Genomic DNA, 27,558 nt, shown 5'->3' on the forward strand with positions numbered 1-27,558 from the left:
TATTCCCTATTATGTTTTTCATTTTGTAATATTCCCAGCTACTATTTTTGTTTTATTCTGGAACTTTTAAAAATTGCAGAACATTCACTACAAAAAAAACATGATTTAGCGACCGACATATTCAGTCACTAAATCCCTAAATTCGGTCGTTAAAATACTTAGCCACTGAACTAGCGACCGAATCATGTACGTTGCAAAATCACTAATCGCTAAACCCTCAACATCTGAATTTTTATTCGGTTGCTATTTTGCTACCAAACTACTGAGTCGCAAACACACAAAATTCGGTCGCTAGATATTTGGTTACTATTTTGCTTGGAACCCAATCAGCAATTGAAGTTCAGGATAGCTAATTCGGTCGCTAACAAGTAATTAAATTTTAAATATAAAATAAATTAAAATAAGATAAGATTACTAATTCGGTTGCTAATAAAAAACTAAATTTTATTGGTAAAATAAATTAAAATAAAGGTCGATCGCTAATTTGGTGGTTACTAAATAATCAAATTTTAAAAAATAATAATAATTTTGATTGCTAATCCGGTCGCTAATTTTACATTTTAAATTGTATTTTTAATGTTTTTGGTCTAGTTTAATAATTAATTTTTAAATTTAAAATAAATTAAAAAAACAACTCAATTATTCAAAGAAAATATGCCATTATTTTTATTTTTTCATTTATTAGATTTTAACCTATTTAATAATCACCAATTGTAAATATAATTTTTAATTAAACTATATAATCAAACTTATATATAAAAGTGAACATTCATAATATGTAAATACATCTAATAACAAAGTTCTAATTAAATATTGATAAAGTGCAAATGCAAAGTTCAATAAAATGCAATGTGAAAGTTTAATATAGTTTAAATTCATAACTAACATGACATAATCAAATTAAAACAATAGCCAAGAGTCAATGATCAACTTGAGCATCGTCAACATGGTGCTCGATTCCATCCACATCTCCTGACTACGCGATCATGATTCTCTATCAGCCGCAACATCTTTCCTCAAGTGTCCTCTCCTTATCTGTCTTTGCCAAACAATTAAGCCAGTCCTATAAACTTCCCTCCTAGTATATAATACTAGTTGTTGGATACATTGTAAGCACATGTTGTTATATCACAATCTAACATGAACAAGTATGCTAGAAGGGAATATGTATTGGCACTAATTCACTCGATATGTTGCTAAACTAAATTTAGAAGGTCCTTGCAATAAATGGGATATGGGACAATCATCCAAAAAAACTGAAATTCATTTTGATATAAAATAATAAGGAATGAGGCAAAAAGCATTAGATGGTGTCTTAACTTCATTTTTATATTTCATAATGAATGTATTTAATTTTAGGCATTACTATGGATATTACAAGAGGAAAGGAAAAATACACTAGTTTAAATGTATTTTAATTAAACCCAGCAAAAAATGGAATCTATCATCAGCTAAGGCCATTAGTAATGATATGATAGGTTTATAAAATTCTTATAATGGCTTCCAAAAACCTTATGAAGGACTAGCACGTGCTAAGAGATCTAATAGGAACCAGGGAAAATTGGAAAGCCTATAGTTATATGATGAGTAGTGCAGTGCACATCTTAAAAATGATCAATTTTATTTCTCAACCAAACAACAATAATAGGCAAAAATGCCTCTTAATTCACAATTAAAACTCTTGGTCTTGTACTTTCAAGCTATTAATATTCTGGAGAACGATAACGACATAATAGGCCAGTCCTAACTTTCAAGCTGTTAATATATGAGTAAGTGGGTTCTAACCTGTGGTACCACAATTGCAAGATTGAGAACTCCCAAAGATAAACTTGAAGCAAGAAAGAAATTAAGGTCAGTAAAAGTGTAAAACCCAATTGGCTACTTGAAATTACCCGCCCAAGTTTGAGAAAAATTTATTTGTAGGTCCTCAAATTTTATAATTAGTGTACTGAGAAGTGTGAATATCAATCAATCTCTTATTGCATAAAAATCAAATTCTAGAATTATTTATATGATAGTCTCTCATCACCTTATTTTTTATAATTATATCTTTCAGTCTTTTATCTCATTATTCATCTTATTTCACATTTCCTTTTCTTTTCCTTTTCTTATTGAAAATTGTTGCATAATTATATATGTGATATTTTTAAAAATATTAAATATTAATTTGTTATTGAGAGAAATTTAAATCTAAGACTTCTTGCTTCTTTTTTCTTTTTTCTTATTTTAACTATTAAGCCAACCTATTAACTCCTTATATATGTGATACTTACATTTTTCTTTACTTATTTTAACCAAAAAAAAAATCTTTTAATTACAAGTCATGTTTTTTAGGTTTGCACCTTGAATCATAATTCTGACGGTATTTTGCAAATGCACAACATATTCAAGGATTAACGATAATCTTAATCACAATTCACAAGCACCAATCTAGGTTTGGATATATAAAATCATCAAGACAAGAAGTGAAATTGCAGGGAAAGAATTTATCCATATATCAGGGGTGTCATCAAGCGAGAGAGAGCACAGAAGAGTTAACATTAGTGTTCAACTTTTTTTTTTTTTTTAAAGTTACCAAATGGAGAAAGTTAACTGTAGGGGATTAGGTAATACAAAAGTACCAAAATTGGTAAAGTATAATCAGACAAAATTCTTACCGCTTTCATTAATTGCCTTACTTCAGACTCAGAAATGATGATAAAACAACAATATATTATACTAAAAGCTTGATTATTAAAATATTGATCAATACAACAAAAATGATGATAAAAGATTATTTACCTTTAGAGCAACTTTATTTAGCTTGTTCATTGCCCTAAATTGTTTCATTCTGGATAAAACAGCAACATCTAGATCGAGGTTTATCAGATGCTCCATCTTCTCTCATCCAAGGATGATCTGGATATATATATATATATATATATATATATATATATATATATATATATATATATATATATAACATTTTATTATAACTGGTTGACTCAAATAGGCAAATTGCCAAGAAAGTTGTGGCTCAAATGCTCCATACCAGAGAAAAATGAAAAGAGAAGAGAACAAGAGAAAGCACACTGGTATACGTGTGCTTGTATATGCATAAAAAATATATTATCATTACCATGCTACTTGAGAAAGTCAACTAACCAAAGAGAAGCATAACCAAAGTCAGCAAATGGAGACAAACGGACAACTAATTGTTGCAAGTATAGTCAATAACATTATAGAAGCAATGCATGTGTTTGAAAATGAATGATATCATTTAACACTTCTAGTGGAATATGAATTTCTTTTTTTCTCACTTCTTATCATCATTCTTAAAAATAAATTAATATCTTCAATATTATAATACTCACTAGAACATAAAATCTTCTTGAGATTAATATCTTTTTTTCAATTCAAACTCATCCAAAGTTTTCAATTTGTAGCATTCAAATTGACTTTGAACACAACTAAATTGATCTAATATGTATACAAAATAATCAATATGAAAATAATCTTTAGTTAAATGTGTGATCTTATGCCTAACATATTCACTAAAATGTCTTTTTTTTTATAGATTATACATTTATGCATGAATTTAAGCTCTATACAAATTTTAATAGCCTTTTTTTTGGGTGAGATGAGAAGGTTGAGTCCAAACTAGATGCAAAATCATTTTTCTTAACTTTTTTTAATCATTCATATCCTATTTCTTATCAAATGAGACATGGTACTACATTCAATCATTCATATCATTCAAATGCAGAATGAGACATGGTACTACATTCAATCATTCATATCCTTAACAATATCATGGATCAATCAAATGAGTAGTGACTAGTGACAACTTTCAAAATAAATATCCTATTTCTTATCTGTTTTCTCAGCCTCACTGTTACTTAGTTATCCATCCCACAGATTAGAACTCTCAAGATACAGTTAATGTTATTAGATATACTATTTCTTATCACTTTTGACACAAAAAATTAAAAAATTGCAACTACAAGAAGAGTTAAACTTACTAAGAACTTCAACTGCAGAGAGTCTTTGTTTGGGGTCAGCTTGTAACATCTTCTTAACCAGATCTTTGGCAATACTTGATATGGAAGGCCAAGGATCTGATGCGAAATCAATATGGCCACGAAGAATAGCATCAAATATACCCTGTTCCTTTTCTTCATACAAAGGACAAAGGCACAGTAAGAGAAGGATAGGAAAGGCATACTATTTGTGTCATCAAGGTAAGGCAGCAAAAAAAGGACAAGAAAAAGGAAATTTCCATACTAAAACACATAAGAACTAAATCAAAGCTAAAAAATCTGAACCAAAAAACAAATGAACAACCATATAACATCATAAATCTCATGCAGATATACAATAACAGCAAAACTCAGGGTCAAATTGTGATGCAGGATAATCTCAATTACAAAATTAAAATCCTAAACAAAACAGTAAAACCTAATAAATTAAACATGAAATATGAAATTGGTAACAGGAAGAGGAGGTTTACCTGACCAGAAGGGAGGGACACCAGAGAGCAAAATGAACAATATGACGCCAGCACTCCAAATATCATTTTGTTTAGAATACCGAAGCTTAAAAGAATACACTTATATAATAACAAGATGAAAAAAACTCCTAGGATTGCATACGAACACACTACACCAACCATCAATAATCAATATATAATATATAATATGCAGAACATATGTAATTAAGTAGGTAGCAACTAAAAAAACTGCCATGGACGCACGTACGCATTTATGCATGCTGTGAATAAAAAAATATCATTATTATATGCGCTTGCCAAGATATGGATAAGATGTGGGAGGGGCGTTGCAGTATATAACAGATTATCGCAACACTAGTGATAACAAGATGAAAAAACTCCTAGGATTGCATACGAACACACTACACCAACCATTAATAATCAATATATAATATATAATATGCAGAACATATGTAATTAAGCAGCTAGCAACTAAAAAAACTGCCATGGACGCACGTACGCACTTATGCTTGCTGTGAATAAAAAAAAATATCATTATTATATACGCTTGCCAGCATAACGAACAATATGACGATTAAGAATAACGAAGCTTAACAAAAATACACTTATATAATAAAGTTAACAAAGTTTTAAAAAACATATTTTTTTAGAAAATACAATTTTTTCACCTCCAAATTCATGTGCTGAAACTTCTTCTAGCAATCACCAAGAGCAAACCCCATCGTCCCGAATAGAAGCTTCAGCTTCTTTATCCTGTTCTCACTCCACATCTTCAACTTGGTGGCAATGTACGAGGAGCACATCATGGAGTCAAAGAGGCTCCACTCCTGCAACAACATAAGCCTCGGCTGGTTCTCATAAGTAATTCGCAAAGAATTTGGGGCACGAATCTTGGTACCATCCTTGAGAGTAACCGAAGTAACCATATCCAGGTTACCAGAACTGTTTATGTGCTGCTCGAGCTCCATGACTCCATCATGGTACCTCTCGTCACTCAATCTCTCGGAGCCAGAGTTGGAATCCGATTCGAACTCAGATTCGGAATCGAAATCAGAATTGACGGTGGTGGCGGCATTGGCGAGTGTGGTGAGGTCGAAATCATAAGAAAGATCGGATTGTCCTTCGTCTTCTTTAGTGAAGAGAACCACAACGACGTCATTTTGGTCGCTGAGGTTGCAGAGGTGGATGGGGCGGTGGCTGTCGACGACGAAAACGCGCGCATTGGAGGGGAGGTTTAGGGTTTTCCTGAGGTCTCTATGGTTGCCCCAATTTATTAGAATAGCATTTTTTTTATTTATATTTAACTTTATTTAATCAAGTGGTTAATTTTTTTAAAGAATTAAATTATATAATAAATAAATATACTTAAATAAAATAAGAATATATTCTATTTTTAAAATATTTATTCATGTAATTTATTGACAATATTTCTATCTATATTACAATAAATAACATGAATTTATTAATATAGATAAAAAAAAATATTGTCACTAAATTACAAACATTATTTTAAAAGATAAATATAATATATAAAATAAAAAAAATTATATAAATATATATATTTTAATTTATGTGAATAGTATTTTTTTATATATATTAACATTAAGATATTTTTATTATTTATTAGAATAGTATTTTTTATTTATATTTAACTTTATTTAATCAAGTGATTATTTTTTAAAAAAATTAAATTATATAGTAAATAAATATACTTAAGTAAAATGAGAATATTTTCTATTTTTAAAATATTTATTTGTAATTTATTGACAGTATTTTTATCTATATTACAAAAAATAACATGAATTTCTTAATATAGATAAAAAATATTGTCACTAAATCACAAGCATTATTTTAAAAGATAAATATAATATATAAAATAAAAAAAAACTTATATAACTATACATATTCTAATTTATGTGAATAGTATTTTTTTTTTACATATATTAAGATTAAGATATTTTTATTATTTATTACAATAGTATTTTTTATTTATATTTAAATTTATTTAATCAAGTGGTTAATTTTTTTAAAAGAATTAAATTATATAATAAATAAATGTAGTTAGATAAAATGAGAAAATTTTATATTTGTAAAATATTTATTTATGTAATTTATTGACAGTATTTTTATCTATATTACAATAAATAAAATGAATTTCTTAATATAGATAAAAAAAATGTTATCACTAAATCAGAAACATTATTTTAAAAGATAAATATAATATATAAAATAAAAAAAATTTATATAAATATACATATTCTAATTTATGTGAAAATAAAATTTAATCTTATATGTTATATTTTAAAAGATAATATATAAGATTATAAAAATATAATAAATAAAAAATTGAATTTGAACTATTTTTGCATAAAATTTATATTAATATTATATTTTATACCAAATATTCAAATGAGCACCTAGATGTCGTGATAAAGGAGTGTGTTTCTCATTCTAAACATCATGGTTCTTGTCCTTCCTCAAACATTTTAAAAGTTTTTTATTTTTTTAAGAAAATGTTAGTCAACTTTTTATTATAATCAATGTTTGAAATTTAACTATCAACATTTAAAATTAAGAGTGGGTAAGCGGGCCGACTCGCCCTGTGTAAGCCCACATTGGTGACAAATGGATCAGTCTGTTTCGCACTCTTACATGAACTTAATACATTGGTCCGCACCTGCCTCACGGGCCTAGTTTCTAGAGAAACACTTAAATTTGAAAATAAATATAATTTTTTCTCTTAAAAAAAAAGTCAATTACACTCAATTATATATTTTTAAAAAAATCTTAATAAATCTCTAACAAATACTCAATTACAAAAATTTTAACACAACCAAATAAATTTTCAACATAAATGAAAAGAAATTTAGGATTAGGCTTTTAGGATTAATTTGGTTTGGGTTGACCTTGGTTAGTAGTTCCAGGTTTGCGGGTCAACCCATGAACCTTGTGGTCCAAACCCACACAGCTTGCGGATTATGCAGGACGAACCCAAAATCTTGCATAGCCATGAATTTTATAAAAAAAAATGGTTTGTGGCCTGCGCAAACCACAGGCCTTGCTATCCGATCCATGGACCCGAGTTTGTTTACTCACCCCTAGTTAAAATTAGTGACTCAAATAGTGAATTAAAAAAATAGGAGGACCAATTTGGTGAAATAGGTAAAATAGGGGGACAGATTTTGCAATTAAACCTTAAATTAAAGTAAATTTGGGATTTTAGTGAATGCATATGTTACGCATTGTATCTTATTGGGCCTTCCTCAATGCACATGTTGTACTAAAGTCAAATTGGATCTTCATCAATGCATAAATTTCACTTATGTCATATTAAAACTTAATGAATCATTGGTGTTACACTTATACCTTATATTTTGAATTACTTAATTTTATAAATTTTGATTATCATATATTTTCATAACATAAAGGGTATTTATTATCATTTTTAAATATTTATTTTGTAAAAAACACAAATTAAAAGACTAATGATAAGCATGGCTTATTTATCCTAATCACATAATGTAAATATTATTTTCTTAATTGAAAAATATTACTAATATACTAATTTCAATATTCTTCTAGTATAAAATATATTTAAGTATATCATATATTTATTACGATTTATAATAAATAAAAATTTTGTTACTTCACATATATAGAAAAGGAGATTTCAGTCGCTAATTCGGTCGTTAATCTTAAAATGGAAATAAGTATAGCGACCGAAATATTTTCGGTCACTACAATCTTGATATAGCAACCAAAATTTTTTCGGTTGCTATCTTCAACTACATATCAGTTGCTAATTTAGTGGCTAAAGTACTTTTGCTTTTTACATATACAGCAACCGAAATAGGACAGTTTTCCGTGACCTTTCACTTCGGTCGCTAATTCAGTCGTTGACAAGTTAAACATCATGATTAAATTCGGTCGCAAATTCAATCGTGAGTTGCAACGTTAACTCTGTGGTCGCTACTTCAGTCGAAATATTTTGGTCACTACTTTCGGTTGCTAAATTGCATTTTTTTAGAAGTGATTTAGGATGTTTATTTTTCATCTTCTTTTTTATTTATTTATTGGTGTATAACATCTCATCACACTTTTATAATAAATGAATAAAGATGACGGATGGAGCTTTTAAATTTAGAGATAACTACAATGTTGCTTTCTTTCTCCATGACGAAAATGTTTCTAAAGAGGTCGCAACGCAAAATAAATTTACATTTTTTTGAATTATTGGTGTACTTAAGATTCCATCACACTTTCGTAATAAATGAAGAAAGAGGATGACACACTTCCTTTAGTATTCTAAGGCCATCAGTGAAGCTTTTAAATTTAGAGGTAATTGCAATGTTGTTTTCTCTCTCAAATGACAAAAATATTTCTGAAGAGGTTGTAAATTCGTAATGCACGGTTGATTTGCGATCTATAGTAATTATTGGTGTTATTATTTTTAGACTTTGTTTGAGTTAACTTAAGCACTTTAATTTTTGGAGAAGTTGAACGAAATTATAGTGCTTTTATAAAAGCTAAATACATAAATTGATTTTTGTACCTTTACATTTTATATTTTATTTCATATAAGTACTTATGAAGAACTTGATCCAAATAGGTCTTAATAGAATTACGTGAAGCTCTTATATAAATTTAGTGAAAACCACGTGACAATATTGACATTTTAAGTTAAAAACATTTATACTGAAAACATTTAAAGTTTCTTTGCATCAATTTTTTTATAATTTTTAAAGTAATGATAGTACAGATAAAATTAATTTTGTGTTTAGATTATGAGTTGATTATAAGATTATATTTTATATTTAATTGTTATTAAATATAAACCATTTGGAGCCTTTACTCTGCATGGGAAAGTCCTTCGGTTTTAATCTTCAGCATCGATCCCATCATACTCTAAGCTAATAAAATTTCAAAAGTATGGTCTTAATTAAATAGCAAGGTGCATGATTTCAGTATGGTGCCAATAATGCTCACAAAATAAAATACAAATAAAAATTGTCAATGTGCTTGTAGATAACCAGACACAGACTTCAGTCTCAAATAGATTTTAAAAGCTTGATACTGAAAGTTTAATCCTTCATTAGGCAATCGGGTTACTTGCACCTCCAATAATATAGCAAAATATAAATACATAAAATAAATCTTATTGTAAAACATTTAAAAAAATGTTACATTCCTGCATGAGAAAACTAGTTTTAGAAAGACCAGTCTCTACTCCAGCACTTCAGTGACAAGTATTCTTCCATGCGATTCCCAGCTCTTTTTGAAGTATTAACCTCCCAAGAGTAAAGATTGCACTCCTTTTGCCTTGTCAAATAATTTTAAGAAGCATGATAATGGAAGAGGCACGAACCTGAATATACATGATGTTCACAACTTATCTATAAGGGTCTGAGCAAAAGGACAGCTATATGAGCTCAAGGAAGGACTTTTAATGTACATACGCCTCCAAGAAATAGTTTAATTTTATCAGCCAGTGCTGCCAGATAAATCACCAGAAAATGCGTTTCCATATGAAACTGATCCTGTTTGTGAAGCACTGCTGGCTCGAGCTTTCTGATACTGTCGTATCCGGAAAGCATCTCGTGGAAGTGGTTGACTTCGGACAGTTGTAGTATCATCATCGTCTTGCCCTAAACATTATTATCATAACAAAAATCAGCTGGAGGGGTACTTAATTTTTGAAGTCAACGCATAAAGAAAGGCAACAACACAAGCACTCACATCCGAAAACTAGCGTCTCATCTGACAGATGCAAGTTATAACCATTATTTAGGTATACATGCAGGGATAAAACTACGCACAAAAGAATATGAACATATATATTCATGTAGAAATTATACAGGTACATATACATACCAAATTACTAATTTTTGTAAACATAATTTAGCTCCAACTAAAATACCAGCCCTGCTTTGACAGAGAATCAGTGATGCCTACTTACAGTTACTAGTTTTAAAAACATCTGCATAAATTGAACTCTGAAAGTGGCATAGTCACAACTCACAACTAAGTCATGACAAACTATGGACATGAAATTAAATATTTGGCAATCCAAAATCCCTTTTGGATACAGGAAGAGAATGTTCCAGAAGTTCCACCGCTTGGTTCAAAAGAAAAGAAAAGAACAGAAAATATAAGCATAAAGTATAGACAATATGGATGATGCACATACTGTCTGGTTCCTTCCTTTTCCCATATTGTCTATTACTTCCTGGTTTCCAAGATATGCCACTTGGAACAGGGTAAGACTTGAACCAGAAAGTTCACTTGTAGCAGGAGCAGAACCAGCTGGTAATTGTGCTTGAATTCCTGCTTTCCCACTTTGTACTTGTGTTGGAATCCCTGTTTTCACACTTTGTCCTGTTGGTAGATCACTTTGCAAACAAATTGATAGCATGATATCCACATTTGGCGTTGGGCCTGAAAATTTCAAAACATATTTTTCAACAGTATTCAAATACAAAATAAGCAAGAAACAGTAATAGTCCTGGTGGCAACTCCAGAAAAATAGGTAAGTCAAATAATTATTTTTTATACTTTATAGTGATGCACTTTGCTTCCAACATTCTATAATTCATGTTTTCCAAACACAGAATGTATACAAGATTCATCCAAACTTGGTTATCTAATTAATCCTGCAGGAAAAAATTAGTGGCGACTTACAGTAGATAGCACTAAGCATTGAAAAACTAACAATGAAAAGCTCGATGGTTGAACAAATTTCAGAAAAGCACTGCTTAAACTTCGGAATAACAATATCTTTAGGGAAGCAGACACTAAAGAAGAAAGAATAAATGAAAAAACCAAAGAAAGAACAAAGAAGAAAAAAGGAGAATTAACATAAATTGCCTCCTTATATTGGCTAGTTAACAAGTGAAACTCATTCTAGTTGGCATTTCAAAACGATCACGGATTGTATATAAAAATGCAGAAAAAATGTAAAAGTATAATGGATAAGAAATCATAGTCAACAGAAATTTCGAAATTACCTTCAACTGCAGGTAGATTTGCCAAAAATGATACCAAAGCAGGTGGTGTTAGCTTTCAAAATTTCATAAAATGCATTTATTCCAGCACCTGCCACCAGCAATTGGATTAGACAAGGTCTTCACTCCAGGTGAATTGCACGTACATTTTCCATATCGTTCAATGAGGAAAACGAAATAATTTAAATTAAGAACAGGAGATAATAACTCCTTCCCTAAACCTTCTTGTATGAAACTATATTGGCAATAATTGGATGCTAAAAGACATTTTTTTAATGCATTTTCTCCATGCATTCTTTTGTGCTAAATACCAATAATTACATATGCAACATACACACAAATAGTAAAATGGTAGAAGTTGTAAAATTATCAATATTAAATAACTGAGTTGTATTATTCATACAATTTATACAATACTTTTTTTCTCCATATCTCTCTGTCACAATCACATCATTAATTACATCATATTTTTCTCTCTCCTAAAATTTGTTGTACAGATTGCTATATAAATAACATTTTTCTAAATAATTCAGGTCACGCTTGCTAAATTGAATTTATTCTGAACATGCAAGTTCAAACCATAGTAGCTAGATTCTCTCAATAACTATGCATACTCCATAGCAGATATCCTGTATTGTGTGCCACGTATCAAATTTGGAGGAAAATTTGAAGGAATTGGAGGAAAATTTGAATTTCTATTCAAATTTCACTTGAATTTGAATTTGAATTTGTAGAGCCAAATTTGGAGTTAAAATTTCATTAATTATGATTAGTGAATTTCAGCTATGATTCAACCCACTAATCCAAGATTGAATCCAAGATTCTCTACTAAGTGTGCTTAGGTGTCATGAGGTATGTAAAGCATGAAGGAGGACATGCACAAAGTGTGACTATATGATGTGGCAATGGGCTATACTAAGCAAATGCTCACCTCCCCCTTACGGTGGTCCGAAAATTAATTGGATTGGGCTTCTCCCAATTCAATTAAATTTCTCTCCTAACATAGACATCAAATAGTGCACTTAATGCATATGAAATTTTAAAACTACCCCTAACACAAAAACTAGTCTAGGTGTCCTAAAATACAATGGCTGAAAAATCCTACATTACCAAGGTATCCTAAACTTGTGGGGTACTCTCCCTACACTATGAAGCCCTAAATACAAGACCCAAAAATAATAAAATCATAATCTAATATGTACAAAGATAAGTGGGTTCATACTTAGCCCATGGACCCAAAATCTATCCTAAGACTCATGAGAATCCTAGGACATTCTCCTGCATCTCTGGCTCAATCTTCTTGGAGTCTTCTATCCAATGCCCTTGGGGGGGGGGGTAGGATTGCATCAGATCATGTAGCCGACCTCACCTAGTGTGATAAGGCTTTGTTGTGGTTTTATATGTTTTAAGTATAATTTTGTGTTTCCGTTAGAATCCTACAATGTGTTGCGATATAAACATGAGTTGAGTATTGTTTGACAAAGAGCTCACCTAGGATGAGTTTTTATTATGTCCAAGTATGTATTAGTGCACATATATAGTTTAAAGTATTGTTTGACAAAGCTAAAATCTTGCATCATGTACCAGATAAAAAAATAATCTTGATTGTATTAACTATTAAGGTTTCAATAAATTCTTTTAAAAGAACAAGGAAATAGGAATTAAGGCTTACCTCAACTGATTCCTCAAGTGGAAGTGAACTTAATGCCCTCTCAAATAAAGCACATATTAACTCGTTAGTTTTTCAACTATAGTCAATTAACAAATAGCTTTAGTTAGTTTGTAGTTATAACAGAATCTCAGCAGTATAAGTACTGCTCTTGTAAGAGATTTCAGTGGCATTGTATTTTCTTCATATTCAATAATACAATTCCCGATTCTTTCTCTATATCTTCTCTACTATATATATATATATATATTACAAAATAAAATTAAAAAACATTTTTCTTATGATACAAAATGACAACATAAAGCAATCCTGCACTTATAGACACAGGAATCCGAGTCTTCTTAATTTTGAGTAGATAAAACAACCAATATTTGTGTATGTATATCAACTAGATCAATTGCAATATAGAAAAAACATTAAAAAAATGTTTTCTTGCATAGTGAATTACAAGAGTAGGTTTAGTATTATGTCTACTATGTTAATCTCCTAGAGGTGTAAAACTCCAACTTGGTTCCAAAAAGGCGACAACTCAATTTTATTGTTCAAATTATGGGATTTTAGATATAGAGAAAGGAAGCATAGAAAACTAGAAAAGAGACTTTGAAAAATAATTTCTTAACTATTATGGTGTATTATTGTTCAATAATATAAACTTGATTTAGCCCATTAATCAAGTGTTAGGCCCATTTAAGTTTGTGTTACTACTCCAAAGAAAATTCTAGAAAAATGTAGAGATAAGTAAAAGTAATATTTAATAAGTAATTGAAAGAAGTGTGTAGAACTAAGTAGTTTGGAGAAGTGTGTACAACTCTTCGTTGAAGTGTGTGAAAATTTTCTTGATGTATCTAGAACTCTCCCTTGGAGCCTATAAAAAGGGGAGAGGTTGTCATTTGCAATTGAACCTAAGGAAGCCAAAACAAAAATATTTCTCAAGTAATAAAAATTAGTCTTCTTTCAAATATTCTCTCCTCCTTCATTTCCCTCAAATACTTCCTATAACCCTCTCTTTTCCAACAAAGTGGTATCAGAGCTTAGGTTCTAATAAGAAATCCATTTATAGTCATGGTGAGCAATGGAGCGACATCCTTCCAAGTTCCACTTCTAAAGGGGAGCACCTATGAAAATTGGAGCATCAAAATGAATGCCCTTCTTGAAGCACATGATGTTAGGGAAATGGTTGAAAAAGGCTATAAGGAGCCGCAAGATGAGACTTCACTATCCTAAGAACAAAAGGAGACTTTAAAGGATTCAAGAAAGAGAGACAAGAAAGCTCTCTTCCTCATCTATCAAGCATTAGATGATGATGCATTCGAGAAGATTTCTGATGCAACATCTGTTAAGGAGGCATGAGATAAGCTTCAAACCTCTCTCAAAGGAGAAGACAAAGTAAAGAAGGTGCATCTCCAAACTCTAAGAGGTGAGTTTGAATCCTTACATATGAAAGAGTCGGAGTCCATTTCTGATTATTTTTCAAGAATTCTCGTTAATCAACTAAAAAGAAATGGTGAGAAGTTAGAATATGTACAAATTATGGAGAAGATACTACTCTCATTAGATCCTAAATTTGAGCACATTATTGTGACAAATGAGGAAACCAAAGATTTAGAAACCATGACAATAGAACAACTTCAAGGATCACTACAAGCTTATGAGGAGAAGCATAAGAAGAAGCAAGAGATCACCAAGCGACTCTTCAAGTTGCAACTGAAGGAGAAGGAAGAAAGTCAAGGAAATGAAAGAAGTCATTGAGGCCGAGGTAGAGGTTGAGGTCACGGTCGAGGATAGGTTGGAGGTGGCAATAGTGTACGAGGTTCAAATTTCATCAACAATAGTTACGAGAAATGAAAAAGCTCAAGAGAATGTGGAAAAGGCTATACAAGCACAAGGTATGATAAATCTCAAACTCGATGTTATAAATGTCAAAAGATTGGCCACTATGCTTCAAAATGTAGATTCGCCAAGAATAGAGTTGAGGAGGAGACTAACTATGTGGAGCAAAAGGATGAGAAGTTTCAAATAGTGCTCCTAGAGTGTGGAAGTAATGAAGGTAGCCAAGAAAACACATGGTACCTTGACACTAGTGCAAACAACCTTATGTGCGAAAAAAGAAGCTTGTTCGTGGATCTTGATGAATCAATAAGTGATAATGTCTTATTTGGTTATAATTCCAAGATTCCTGTAAAAGGCAAAGGTAAAATCTTTATTTTTTTTGAAGGATGAAAGACATGAATTCATATCAAATGTCTACTACGTCCCAAATATGAAGAACAATATTTTGAGTTTGGGACAATTACTCAAAAAAGGTTATGATATTCACATGAAAGATTCTAGTATTTCCATTAGAGATGGGAAAAACAATCTAATCACCAAGGTACCAATGCCAAGATATAGGATGTTCTTGTTGAATATCCAAAACGATGTTGCAAGATGTCTTAAAGCTTGCTACATTGATGCATCCTGACTATGGCATCTTCGATTTTGGCACTTAAATTTTGGAGGCTTAAGTTTTCTATCAAAGAAGAAGATGGTGAGAGTACTACCCTCTATTAACCACCCTAATCAACTTTGTGAAGGATGTTTACTTAGCAAGAAATTCATAATGAGTTTTCCAAAGGAGTCAAACTCGAGCTAAGAAGCCACTCGAGCTAATACATGCTGACGTCTATGGGCCAATCAAGCCAAGCTCACTAGGTAAAAAAATTATTTCCTCCTTTTCATTGATGATTTTTCAAGAAAAACATGGGTCTATTTCGTAAAGCAAAAATCAGAAGTCTTTTCTGCCTTCAAGAAGTTCAAAGCTACAGTGGAGAAAGAAAATAGTCGAAAAATCAAAGCCATGAGGATTGACCGAGGAGGAGAATTCACTTCCAAAGAGTTCTGAGAGTTCTGTGAAGAGAATGGAATTAGATGTCCCCTAAAGGTTCCAAGATCCCCCCAACAAAATGGTATGGTGTAACGCCCTGAAATTTTGCTAACTGAAAATAAATGTTTAATGCATTTCTTGTGTTATTTGATTATTTGATTAATTTGGATGAGTTGAGGTGTTGTGTCAATTAGCTATGTGTGATTAGGTTACGTGGAGTTTGATTGACCTACGTTGAAATATTGAGATTTCAAGTTTTACACAAACCTGTTCTGGTAAAACTGCAATCCCTAACTTGTTTTGAATCACCTTCAAATTTGGACTACAGGTTCATAACTCACGTCTACATGCTTTGATCATTGGGATTTGCAAAACAACACTTTTGGACATCTCGCTTAGGGAGACAAGCACGCTAAACGCAATTCCAACCCGAGGAGATAATTCGCTCTGTGAGATCAGCGCGTTAAGCGCAATTCCAGCCAGTAGAGAAATTGCACTCAGCGTAAAATGTCGCACTCAGTGCCTAAAGTTGAATTTCTCTTAGTGAGATGAGCTTGCTATGCAAGATCTAGAGATTATAAATACGTTCTTCAGTGTGAAAAATACGATTTTCACCCCACTCTCTTTCTAAAATCCGTCCAAAACCCCTAGAAACTCCTCTTCCACCACCCATGACCACTGGTTGCCACCACAAGCCGTTGTTGCATGCCACCGAACCACCACACGGAGTGGAACACTTTAATCGAAGTGGAATCTTTAAAATCCACCTCAAGCATTTGATAGAGAAACAAGCTCTCAACCCTTTCTTTCATAGTTTCTCTGAGGTAACCTTGACTTCTATGCCTTTCTCCTAGTTAGTTTAAATTTCTCTTAGTATCTCTTGTATTTTTGGTACCATAATAGGAGATTATTACACTTCCTTTGAAAACCCTTGAAAATGAAACGTTGTAAAAATTTCCTTTATATAAAATTGATGTTATTTTTGTGACCTTCATTGAACCCTGAATACATTGATGTGATCAAAATTTTAAAATGTTTTTTTGATGTAGAAACCAAACACACCATTTTTGTCCCTTTTAAAACCGAATGGGTATTTGACCCAAATATTGTTATTAACCTTGCCCTTGAAATATATACTAAAATGTCTTTGATTTGGTATATAGAAATCTGCGTTTGGAATGATGAACTTAAACGTAAGAGACCTCTGAACGACGCAGAGAGCAGGACTTTTATGTTACTATTCTTAATTTTAATTTTTTGGCGTTTATCAAGAATCCACATCATTAATTTTCCCAGTAACAAGGTGAGCTTTCTGTCGATCAAATTTGAATGTGGTGACTTGGTGATTGAATTTTATGAAATAGAATTATCCTCCACAAATCAGTCTCGGTAGAAACAAAAGTAATGTGGAGCGGATGTGAAAAAAGAAAAAAACTGATAAGATAATAATAGCGCTAGTTTTTACTAACAAATTCCAATTCATAGTTGTCTGAAATAATGGTTTGCCATAACTGTGCTTTTTATCATTGCTTTTCATCCAAGCAAGTTCAATCAAGTGAAAATGGAAGTAATGAATGACAGGAAAGCAAAGCTAAACATGATGTCTGACTTGATGTATTGTCGATTTTCACTCACACCTGAACATTAAGCTCACAATTTGAACATGCATGCAATGTGAGTATATGTATATCACATACATAATACATTTCTTGAAAGACATTGATCTTTTATGCATCATTAAAACTTAAAATATTTCGGGCAGAGAGAGAGAGATTAGATCAATCATCAGGAAAACCAAGGAATCTGTTTATATGCTTGGCCACTGGTGTAGCATCACCTGGGGAGTAAGGAAGGAGAGAACTTAAATCCATGTCCGCTATAGTTTGATGGAGTGTTTGAGGACTAGCACAATACAGATGTTTTCTATCAGCAAGCTCTTCAGCCAGCTCACTCTGATGATTATCCATCAAATCTTGATTTACAACCACAACTAAAGGTTTGCCCAGCCGCAAGGTCTCAAATATGCTACCTGATCCTGCACAAATTCAGAATAGTTACAGTATACCTACCCCTAACCTTTTTTTTTTTTTTTTTGGAAGGCAGAAAATATATGTATTATTAATATGTAAACCAGTACCAGTGGTACCAGAGATTAAATTTACAAGGCACCAAGGTGCTACCCTCCAAGAAAATCATCCAACCTAAGTTTCTTCAAACAATAACAACAACATAGGTAACCTTAAGTTTCCTTTTTTATACATTATTTTGCTCTTTTATATGTAAATGATGTTCTTCTTGGTTAATCACAACACAACATGTATTTCTTTTAATTTATTATTATTTCCAGCAAGATTTTATCAGTAAAATATCTGAAAAGCATCTGGTGAATGGAACAGCAATGTTTTCTACCTGGCTAATAATGTAATAAACATCCCTGCCAGCACCATCTCACAGATGCAATTTAAAATAAAATACAAGAAATTTACTTCATTCCGAAACCCATCACATCCCTGATAGCTTGTGACTAATGAAGGAAATAATGATATTGAATAATGTGCATGTATGGGAAACCCAGTTAGTAATAGGAACAGATCCACTAACAGTGTTTACAATTTGACAACCATATCCACTTCATTTATGGGGAACAGGGGAAGGAATGATAAAGCAAATGAACATAGATCATTCTTTGCTCCCTTAAATCAGTGTCACAATTGCATTCAGTTACATTGAACCAATAGTTTTCTAAGCCAAGTTTGTGTTAGAAACAGGTCACAAAATGGGTTAAGTCACATAATAGGGCCCCAGGAACCAAGCGGGTCAGCCTCTATTAATTAGGATGATGGGCATTGAGATCCAAGTGGGTTAGGAAAGGATCCATTGATGGATAAAAAGTAGTTATTATTAGTAGTATATGTGATAGAAAATAAGGTGTTCACAACTTTGAATTAGAAAATGCATGATAGCAGTTATTCATAAAAAATAATTATAGAAGTTATGTGTATTAAGAGTATATATCTGATCATAGGGCATGTAATTAGGCAGGTGTGTTGTTATTAGTAAACAGTTCCCTCTGGAGGAGACTCTGTTTTCCATCAAGTGTATTGTTATTTTGTGTGATTTATGTGTTCAGTATTATATTTTAGTATTTTATAAATTGGTGCTCTATCACAGGCCTTGTTAGAAAAGTTGTTAAGAGTAGATAATTAGTTGACCAGCAATAAATAGAAGTAGAGAACGACAGGAAAGGCAGTTAGTTGGTTAGTCTAAGTCAGTTTTGGGTTAGAGAACAAGCTCTCCAACTCATGTAAAGGACACCCTTGTTATATCATTCTTCTCTTCTTGAACCTGGATACCCATTGATCCAATGTTGGAGGAGGGTATTCAATAAATTTTCCTTTGTTGTCTATATATAATATATAAAACCCGAGGAACAAATTGTACTGCAGCCATATAAACAAGGTAATTAGCAAAAATTATGCCACGTGATCATCCTTGACTAAAAGAAAATTCGGCCCACTGCAAAGCATACTAAACCCTCAAATGCTTTGCCAAAACCAAATCCTCCGATTGGCGCCACAAAATGCTACACCACCAAAATTTCACATTGTCAATGTTAGATTACATTTATCTTTACATTATCTTGTATTATTATTACATAGAAACTTATGATTCTAATTGATATGTAATTACCTAATAATTAGTAATTGATTGATATATAATCAATCATGATTCTGACTTCTCTATTATAAAATAAAGATGAGATGTGATCATCCTTGACACAGCATTTCAGTTAAACACTGTTATATTGTATCAGATCTTATTCTTGACAAAGAAATAACGACCTTTCCGCTTGTTGTCCTTCTTCCAGTGACCTGTTTCTGCATTCCGGTGAGCCCTTTTGCTCGTTGCCCTTCTTCCAACGACTCTTTCTCCTTCTCCAATGACTTTCCAACCACCGCTGGCCATCATCACTTTTCCGGCTACCTTTCTGGCTGGCAACCCCACCATTTGAAGAGCCTTTCGTCAATCTACAAGGCGCTGTATACGGCATCACAAACAAACCACCAACGCTCCCTCACACACGTCTCAAAGACGTGCCAAACAACTTCTGTGCTAGACGCATTTCCGGCACGTGGAAATGCATTCAGGCTCCGTTCTGGCCGAGCTTCCAACAACGAGCTCACCCAGCATGAATGATCCTAACCCTGCTGTTTCGCCTCCATCGGAGTTGTTCTGCATGTAGCTTAGAAGGTTCTTCTTTGTTTTTCTTTTTCACTCTACCCCTCTTCGCGGTGAACAGTATCACCTTCGACCATTGTCACCCATCACTGAAGACCACCATGTCGTCCACATGCGCAGCCAACTCAAACCATCGCCACACCCGACCCCATGCAAGGCCCTGGCATGTGAAGTTCAAGCACATGACAGCGTGACGCGTCTCCAGCGAACTGCCTTTAGTTTCTATCGGGTTGACCACATTTGTAACAAGCTCGATTCGTATGACATATATGCTTGAGCATGAGGGGGAGTGTTAGATTACATTTATCTTTACATTATCTTGTATTTATTATTACATAGAAACTTTTGGTTCTAATTGATATGTAATTACCTAGTAATCAGTAATTGATTGATATGTAATCAATACTGATTCTGATTTCTCCATTATAAATCAAGATGAGATGTGGTCATCCTTGACACACAACATTACAGTTAAACATTGTTATAGCCAACTAATATTTGCTTTTACATATGTGATATATCTATCACCAGACATTCTTCACAAGCTACCTGTTCTTTGTGACCAAGTACAGGTACCACTCATTCTTGGCAACCTATGATTACGCAGCATGCCTTATTTCAGGTCAAGAAAAGATAGTTTATGTTTATGCATTTGTCGTGCAAAGGGAAGAGATGGCACTGCTAACGAGCCCTATAAGAGCTTCTCAAGGATGCTGAGAAGCATTTGATCAAAATGTATGAGTATGCCAAAGATGGTGATGGTGACAGAGTCGGAGGAGATGAAGTGAACAAAGAGGCTGTGGAGATACTACTGAATTGAGCAAGTTAATCTTTCTTTTTGGTTGATGATTGAAGTTATTGCCTGAGGCATTTATCCAGATTTGTAGCTTGCACCTGCTTTGACCTTTCATGCAATCAGTAAGTAATGTTTGTTTATGAGTACACTGATCAAGACATTTTTTATGTCATGCTTTTCCTGTTATAACTGATACATGAAAACTGTTTTTGAGTAAATAAGAAAAATAATTATGTTTATCTCCACTGTTATCCAGAACTCTACATCTACTTGTGACAAAAATTTATAGCTATTGTCAGTTTTTATTTTAAAATGCGAATGTGTATGCTTCTAGGTGCTTCTTCAATATGTTTAAAATCATATTGCAAGCACTGACTTGTTTAGTTAGTTCATATATCCTTTTTTATAATTTCACATATATACTATATTCTTATATATAAAAGAAAAGAACGTAGTGAAACTTGCTTAAATGATTTTATGACCATCATCATCTGAACTTCACATCTACATAAAATGGATCATTTTGTGTTGCAGATTATTTTACCACTTAGTTCAATAAATATGACAAAGTTTGAAAATTGCAGGACCAGGTTGTTCCCCATTGGGGTAGAGGGAATTTATGGAGTTGGTACCCCTCAGAATCAACTCTTATAGAACACATTTTCATAACAAATATGCTAGGATTGAAGGTGAGGCAAGTCATCTGTATAACTGTTTCTCTATATTTGTACCTTTATGAAATACTTATGAGACATGAATAGCTTAACATATCATGGTGTATTAAGGAGGGGCAAATGTGCTCTTCTTGGAATTCCATGCTGGAAAGAGATAAGTCTACTGCAAAGGATGCATATGTCTTCCTGATCAACTGGTTAGAGAGGTTTCCATTTAGGAAGACACCATTGTATATCATTCTCGCTCTTCTCAACCCTGGATACCTACTGATCCAGAGTCAGATAAGGGTATTCAGTAAAATTTCCTTGTTTTCTTTTGTCAATCCCTATATTCTCAACCAGTTTGTTTCAAAGAAAAAAGGTGTTCAAACAGTATGCAAACCCTATTTGGCACTAAATCATTAACTCTCCTGACAGCTAATAAACCACATGGATGGGACGGCAGAATACAATATAATTATAAGACACCAAGACCATGTAACAGATAAACCACCCGGCACCAGCATAGACTTATATAACAAGAAGCAAAATAGCATGCAATAGACAACAAGGCGTAACAAGCATACCTGCGTGGCTAATGACTAGAGAAGCTGATCTGAGATGGTCTGCAATACTGGAAGAAAAAGTGAAGTAGTCTACAGCCAACGAACAATCATCTCCTTCAGACTACAATTCCAAAAAAAAGTTACTAAAAAGGACAAAAAAACTGAGTAAAAAGAAAAGTATATGCTACAGAAAAAGATAATAATAAACTCTCCACGCTGTTGTCTCCCTCCATTTTTTATGATAGTTAAACTCAGTTGCATGTCTAGTTAATCAATGTTAGTTCTTTTCTCCAAATTTATTGAGTTTGTCACACAAATATAGGGTGTGTTTGAGAGTAATTATGAAAATAGTTTATGATTTGAGAGTAATTATGAATAAGTACTTAAGTAAGCTATTTACCCAAACGTGCCCATATACATAATTATGCAGTGAATCTGATCACTGATCAATGCACTTATTGAATAAGTGCTTAATTAAACTATAACAGACCCATATACATATGTATCCAGTGATCAATGCAAACTTTCTTCAAGAGGACATAGAAAGCTGATTCAGCAAATGTTGAAGTGAGAATCTCACGTGCCCGCATCAACACAAATTGATTTTATAATTTAATTATTATAAACGAATATTCACAACCCAAGAAAAAAGATGAGAAAGGGGAAAAGAACCTTAGTAGGAAGATAGGATCCACGACCCATTTGAATGAGAAGGTGAGTGTACCCTTTTGCAAACAAGGCCTTTTTAACGTTGTCGGAATCGATGGCTCTGACGAGAGCATCGAAGCACGTTGTCCCTACGGTCACGAAAACTACTCTCTCTGTCATGTCATCGTTCCCCATTTAGTTTCTACACACTCTCCACTTAATTTCGATTCGATTCCCTTAGTTAGTGTATTGGCAATAGAAACAACAAATTGCCTTCATAAGAATCTGTCCCATCATTGAATTGAACACAGGGTGTTGCTAGGTGCATTATGTGAATGGGCAAAATTGCCCTTATTTTAAATTTAAAATAACAAACGCGCGCACCCATCACCCAACATTTTGTCTTCTTCTGCTATTTCTTCTCTCCTTCTTATCCGTGCAACCTTTTCTTCCGGTGGTGCCATTTTTGTGCCTTTTGCAAGCTCCATTGCTGCGTTTGTTGCGTTTCCACCGTCGAGGTTAGTACGTCGTATCTCCCCTCCCCTTTAATGGCCTTTGCTGTTGTAGTTTAGACGTTTATGGCTTTAGGTTAGAGGATTTTGATTTTCTGTGAAAAAATGGAAGAGTAAAGGTTTTTTCGTAATTGTTCCGTATGCGTTAATGATTGATTAACTTTCTTACAGAAGAAGTTCTCTTCTTCCGTAAGAAGGTTTCCATTTTTTTTTATTACTTTTGTTAATTTTTTGTAAAAATTAAGTTGTATTTCTTTGTTTTGTATTAAAAATAGGTATGTTTTGTTTTTTAATAATAAAAAAATTTATGCTTGCATGGTGGTATGTAAAAAAAATTAAATTAAATATTATATATTAGGTAACATTTTTGTTTTTTTATGTTTAATATATTTGCATCAAAATAGTTATTAGGGTTAGGGCTGAGGGCTGAGTGTATGTGTGTTTGATATTAGTAGTTATTATAGATATGTAGTGGTTAGGGTTGAGTGTATAGGGTTTAGTTTATGTAGTGCGTAGGAGACAATGCTTACGGTAGTGTGATTAGGGTTTATAATGTAGGGCTGAGGATTTATGTAGGTTTTTAATTATATGAATAGTTAATTTGACAAAAAAAAAACTACATGTTCTTCATGATTTGCAGATCATGATTAGAACTAGAGGTTTAGGTCGTGCCTTTGCTAGGGTTATAGGAAAAGGCATGGGTAGACAGGATGAGCATCATGCAAATGATGTTCCCCGACAGCATAGGCCTATGGTATCCGCCCATAGGCAACGGGTACATGTTGTTGTTGCTGAGGATGTTCCTCATATGACTGAGGATGTTCCTCATATGACTGTGGACGTAGCTACGCCTGGTGTAGAAGGCTTAGCTGGTGATGGTGCTGAGGGGTCACCTGCTGATGATGCTGAGGGATTCCCAGGTGGACCACGTGACTCATCAGTGCTAATTTCATTTGCCAACCATGTTGCACATAACATATGGAATGGAGAGATATTATAATTTTTACATAAAGTTATTTGTTAATTATTTGTTATTGTTGAGTTGTTTTTGATAATTAATTTATGATAAATCGTTATTTGGAATGATGTGTTCTTGAATTCAGGAACGTCCTAAGTTGAAGTTGGTCTCCCACGGAAGAAAGGTTGAGAAATTTGGGAGGCCAACGCCTGAGATTGAAGGGCTAGTCACTGCCATAGGATTAACTCCTTTGATCGGGTGTTTAGTAGTCACAGGTGATCCGGGAGTTATATCCGCTTTTGTCGAGAGCTGGCACAAGGAGACTAGCACCTTCCACCTTCCAGTAGGAGAGCTGACCATCACACTAGATGATGTTGCATCACTCCTCCATCTGTCGATCACAAGCGCCTTTCACAGCTTTGAGCCTCTACCTATGAACGAGGCGGTCATGTTGTTGATGGAATTGCTTGAGGTCTCCGGTGAGGAGGCTAGAGCTGAGACGGTATGGGTGCATGGGGCATATGTACGCCTGTCGTGGCTTCGGGATATCTATCAGAGGAGATGCGAGGCCTGATGGTGGATTGTAGTAACTCGTGCTTATCTCCTCCACTTGGTTGGTTGCACTCTTTTTGCTAACAAGAGTGCAACACATGTTCATGTAGTGCATCTGGAGGCTTTTCAAGACTTGGGTCAGAGTGGGGGCTATGCTTGGGGAGCTGTCGTGCTGGTGTATATGTATGACCAGTTAAATGAAGCTTCTCAGACCACTACACGACAGATTGCTGGGTACCGACTTTATTACAGGTAAATTCTGTGTTTGTAATATGTTAAATTGGATTATGATGTAAAATTTTTTTTATTTTATGTTCACCTCATGTTTGTAGTGCTGGATATATAAGCACTTTCCCAGTGTGCATGACTGTGTCACTGATGATGGCTACGACGAGACATCCCCACGTACCTCTCGGTGGCTTACTACGAAGGCTCATATGAAGGGAGTAATAGGAGCGTTGTACCGGACACGTTTAGATGCTTTGACGATTGCTGACGTGTGCTAGATGCCTTACGTTGATCACTAAGGAGTTAAGGGGTTTGACCTCATTTCATGCTTCCAGGGTCAACTTAGGTGGGGTCCTATTGTGGTGCATGTTCGACTAGAGAGGGTGATATGTGTTGGATCAAGTGGCCTCGGAATAATTAAGAAGGGGGGTTGAATTAATTATTAATGTGTCTTGACTAATTTTATCCTTCTTAAAGTTACTAGATTCAATTAGGCTTTACTACTAAGTTATGAGAAAGTAAAGAGCAGAAACAATAACTTAGACAAAAGTAAAGCGGAAATAAAAAGTACACAGCGGAAAAGTAAAGAATGTAGGGAAGAAGAAGACAAACACAAGATTTATACTGGTTCGGAAACAACTCATGTCTACATTCAGTCCCCAAGCAACCACCGGTTCTTGAGATTTCCAATAACCTTGTAAAATCCTTTACAATCAAAGATCGACAAGGGATGTACCCTCCCTTGTTCTCTTTGAACAACCAAGTGGATGTACCCTCCACTTGAACTGATCCACAAGAGATGTATCCTCTCTTGTTCTCAGTATTACAACCCAAGTAGATGTACCCTCTACTTGTACCACAAAGGATGTACCCTCCAATGTGTTAAGACAAAGAATTCTTAGGCGGTTAATCCCTTGAATTTTTGTAAAGGGAAACAAAAGATATCTCAGGCGGTTAGTCCTTTGAAATCTTTTGTTTAAAGGGAAGAGGAAAAATCAAAAGAATTCTCAGGCGATTAGTCCTTTGAATCTTTTGGCAAGAGGGAGAAGGAAGAATCAAAAGAATTCTCAGGCGGTTAATCCTTTGAATCTTTTGACAAGAGGAAGAGGGAATGAAGAAAAAGAATAGCACAAGTTTTTGGCCAATGAACTTTTCTTGAATAAAGAAAGTATTGAACAAAAACTCTTAGAAGAATGCTTTGAATGAACGAAAGAAATCTAAAAGTTCTCTTTAAAATTCATGCCATGGTCACATATTTATAGCCATTTGATGGCTCTTGAAACAACAAGTTAAAAGTTGTGATTCTTGGCAATTTCTTCAAAACTAATCACTTTTTAAAAGTTGTGACTCTTTTGAAAACTAGTCACTTTAAAAGTTGTGACTTTTTTGAAAACTAGTCACTTAAAGGTTGTGACTTTTGAAAAAATCTTCAGAAACAAGTCACTTTAAGAATTGTGACTTTTGGTAATTTATTTTTCAAAATAAGTCACTGGTAATCGATTACCATCATAGTGTAATCAATTACACATCAACATATGTGACTCTTCATGTTTAAATTTGAAAATCAAAATGTTTAAAAACACTGGTAACCGATTACAAGTATTGTGTAATCGATTACACAAGTTTGAAATGATTTAAAAAAGTTTTATCACAAGTTGTGACTCTTGAAATTTGAAATCTAACGTTTTAAAACATTGGTAATCGATTACATGATTATGGTAATCGATTACAGCTTTGTAAATTAGTTTGAAAAGAATGTTGGCTACTGGTAATCGATTACTGCCTTCTGGTAATCGATTACCAGAGAGTAAAACTCTTGGTAAAAGATTTTTCTTTGAAAAATTCTCTTGAACAAAATTGTGCTATTCAATATTTTGAAAAACTTTTTTAATACTTATCTTAATTGAGTCTTCTCTTGATTCTTTACTTGAATCTTGAATCTTGATTGAACGACTCTTTGATTCTTGAAACTTGCTTTGATTGAATGAGTCTTTGATTCTTGAAACTTGCTTTGATTGAATGACTCTTTGATTCTTGAAACTTGCTTGACTCTTGATTCTTGACTTGAGTCTTTGGCATCATCAAAATAATCTTGGAAAACATTGCTTCCACAATATGATAGTTCGAGTACATTCAGAATGGTTGTGAAGCGATCGCAGAAGGTTCTTCTTTATAAAATGTTATTTATTTTAAATTTTGTAATAAATGTGTTTTCATGAATGTCACAGGATGGTTGTGAAGGTTGCGAAGCGATCACAGAAAGGTTGAAGCGTGTGCTCAACCTAAGGATGGTCACTGAAGGCATAAACTTACATCAGATCATGGAAGATTGCCTTAGGATCACTAGGGGTGACACCTCAGATGGAAATGTTAGGGCGCGATGA

The 27,558-nt window shown here is 33.2% G+C and overlaps 3 protein-coding genes and 1 long non-coding RNA gene across 5 annotated transcripts; 1 reads left to right on the forward strand and 3 right to left on the reverse strand.

Annotated features, from left to right (window-relative positions):
- Window positions 1–754: 754 nt before the first annotated feature.
- On the reverse strand, window positions 755–5,750 carry LOC114412332. 2 transcript variants are annotated; one of them, XR_003666685.1, is made up of 4 exons: window positions 5,158–5,750; window positions 4,002–4,154; window positions 2,782–2,898; window positions 755–1,828 (listed from the first exon to the last, which is right to left on the reverse strand). It is a non-coding gene; the product is annotated as an uncharacterized LOC114412332 (long non-coding RNA). The 2 variants fall into 2 exon arrangements; XR_003666684.1 differs by having other exon boundaries at window positions 4,490–5,750.
- Window positions 5,751–9,615: 3,865 nt separating this feature from the next.
- LOC114411521 lies at window positions 9,616–10,916 on the reverse strand. The gene is made up of 2 exons (XM_028375174.1): window positions 10,677–10,916; window positions 9,616–10,134 (listed from the first exon to the last, which is right to left on the reverse strand). Exons 1-2 carry the CDS (start codon window positions 10,899–10,901, stop codon window positions 9,919–9,921), a joined length of 441 nt encoding a protein of 146 aa, XP_028230975.1. The 5' UTR covers window positions 10,902–10,916; the 3' UTR covers window positions 9,616–9,918.
- Window positions 10,917–17,504: 6,588 nt separating this feature from the next.
- Window positions 17,505–23,208, reverse strand: LOC114412333 (UDP-N-acetylglucosamine transferase subunit ALG13 homolog). Its single transcript, XM_028376166.1, has 3 exons — window positions 22,949–23,208; window positions 22,298–22,397; window positions 17,505–18,057 (listed from the first exon to the last, which is right to left on the reverse strand). Exons 1-3 carry the CDS (start codon window positions 23,117–23,119, stop codon window positions 17,801–17,803), a joined length of 528 nt encoding a protein of 175 aa, XP_028231967.1. The 5' UTR covers window positions 23,120–23,208; the 3' UTR covers window positions 17,505–17,800.
- An 871-nt stretch (window positions 23,209–24,079) lies between these two features.
- Window positions 24,080–27,558, forward strand: LOC114411149. Its single transcript, XM_028374906.1, has 5 exons — window positions 24,080–24,376; window positions 24,540–24,896; window positions 25,035–25,198; window positions 25,305–25,443; window positions 27,403–27,558. The coding sequence occupies exons 1-5, from the start codon at window positions 24,080–24,082 to the stop codon at window positions 27,556–27,558; spliced, it is 1,113 nt and encodes a 370-aa protein (XP_028230707.1).

The sequence above is a fragment of the Glycine soja genome, chromosome 5 (genome assembly GCF_004193775.1).
Source record: "Glycine soja cultivar W05 chromosome 5, ASM419377v2, whole genome shotgun sequence".
NCBI lineage: Eukaryota > Viridiplantae > Streptophyta > Magnoliopsida > Fabales > Fabaceae > Glycine > Glycine soja.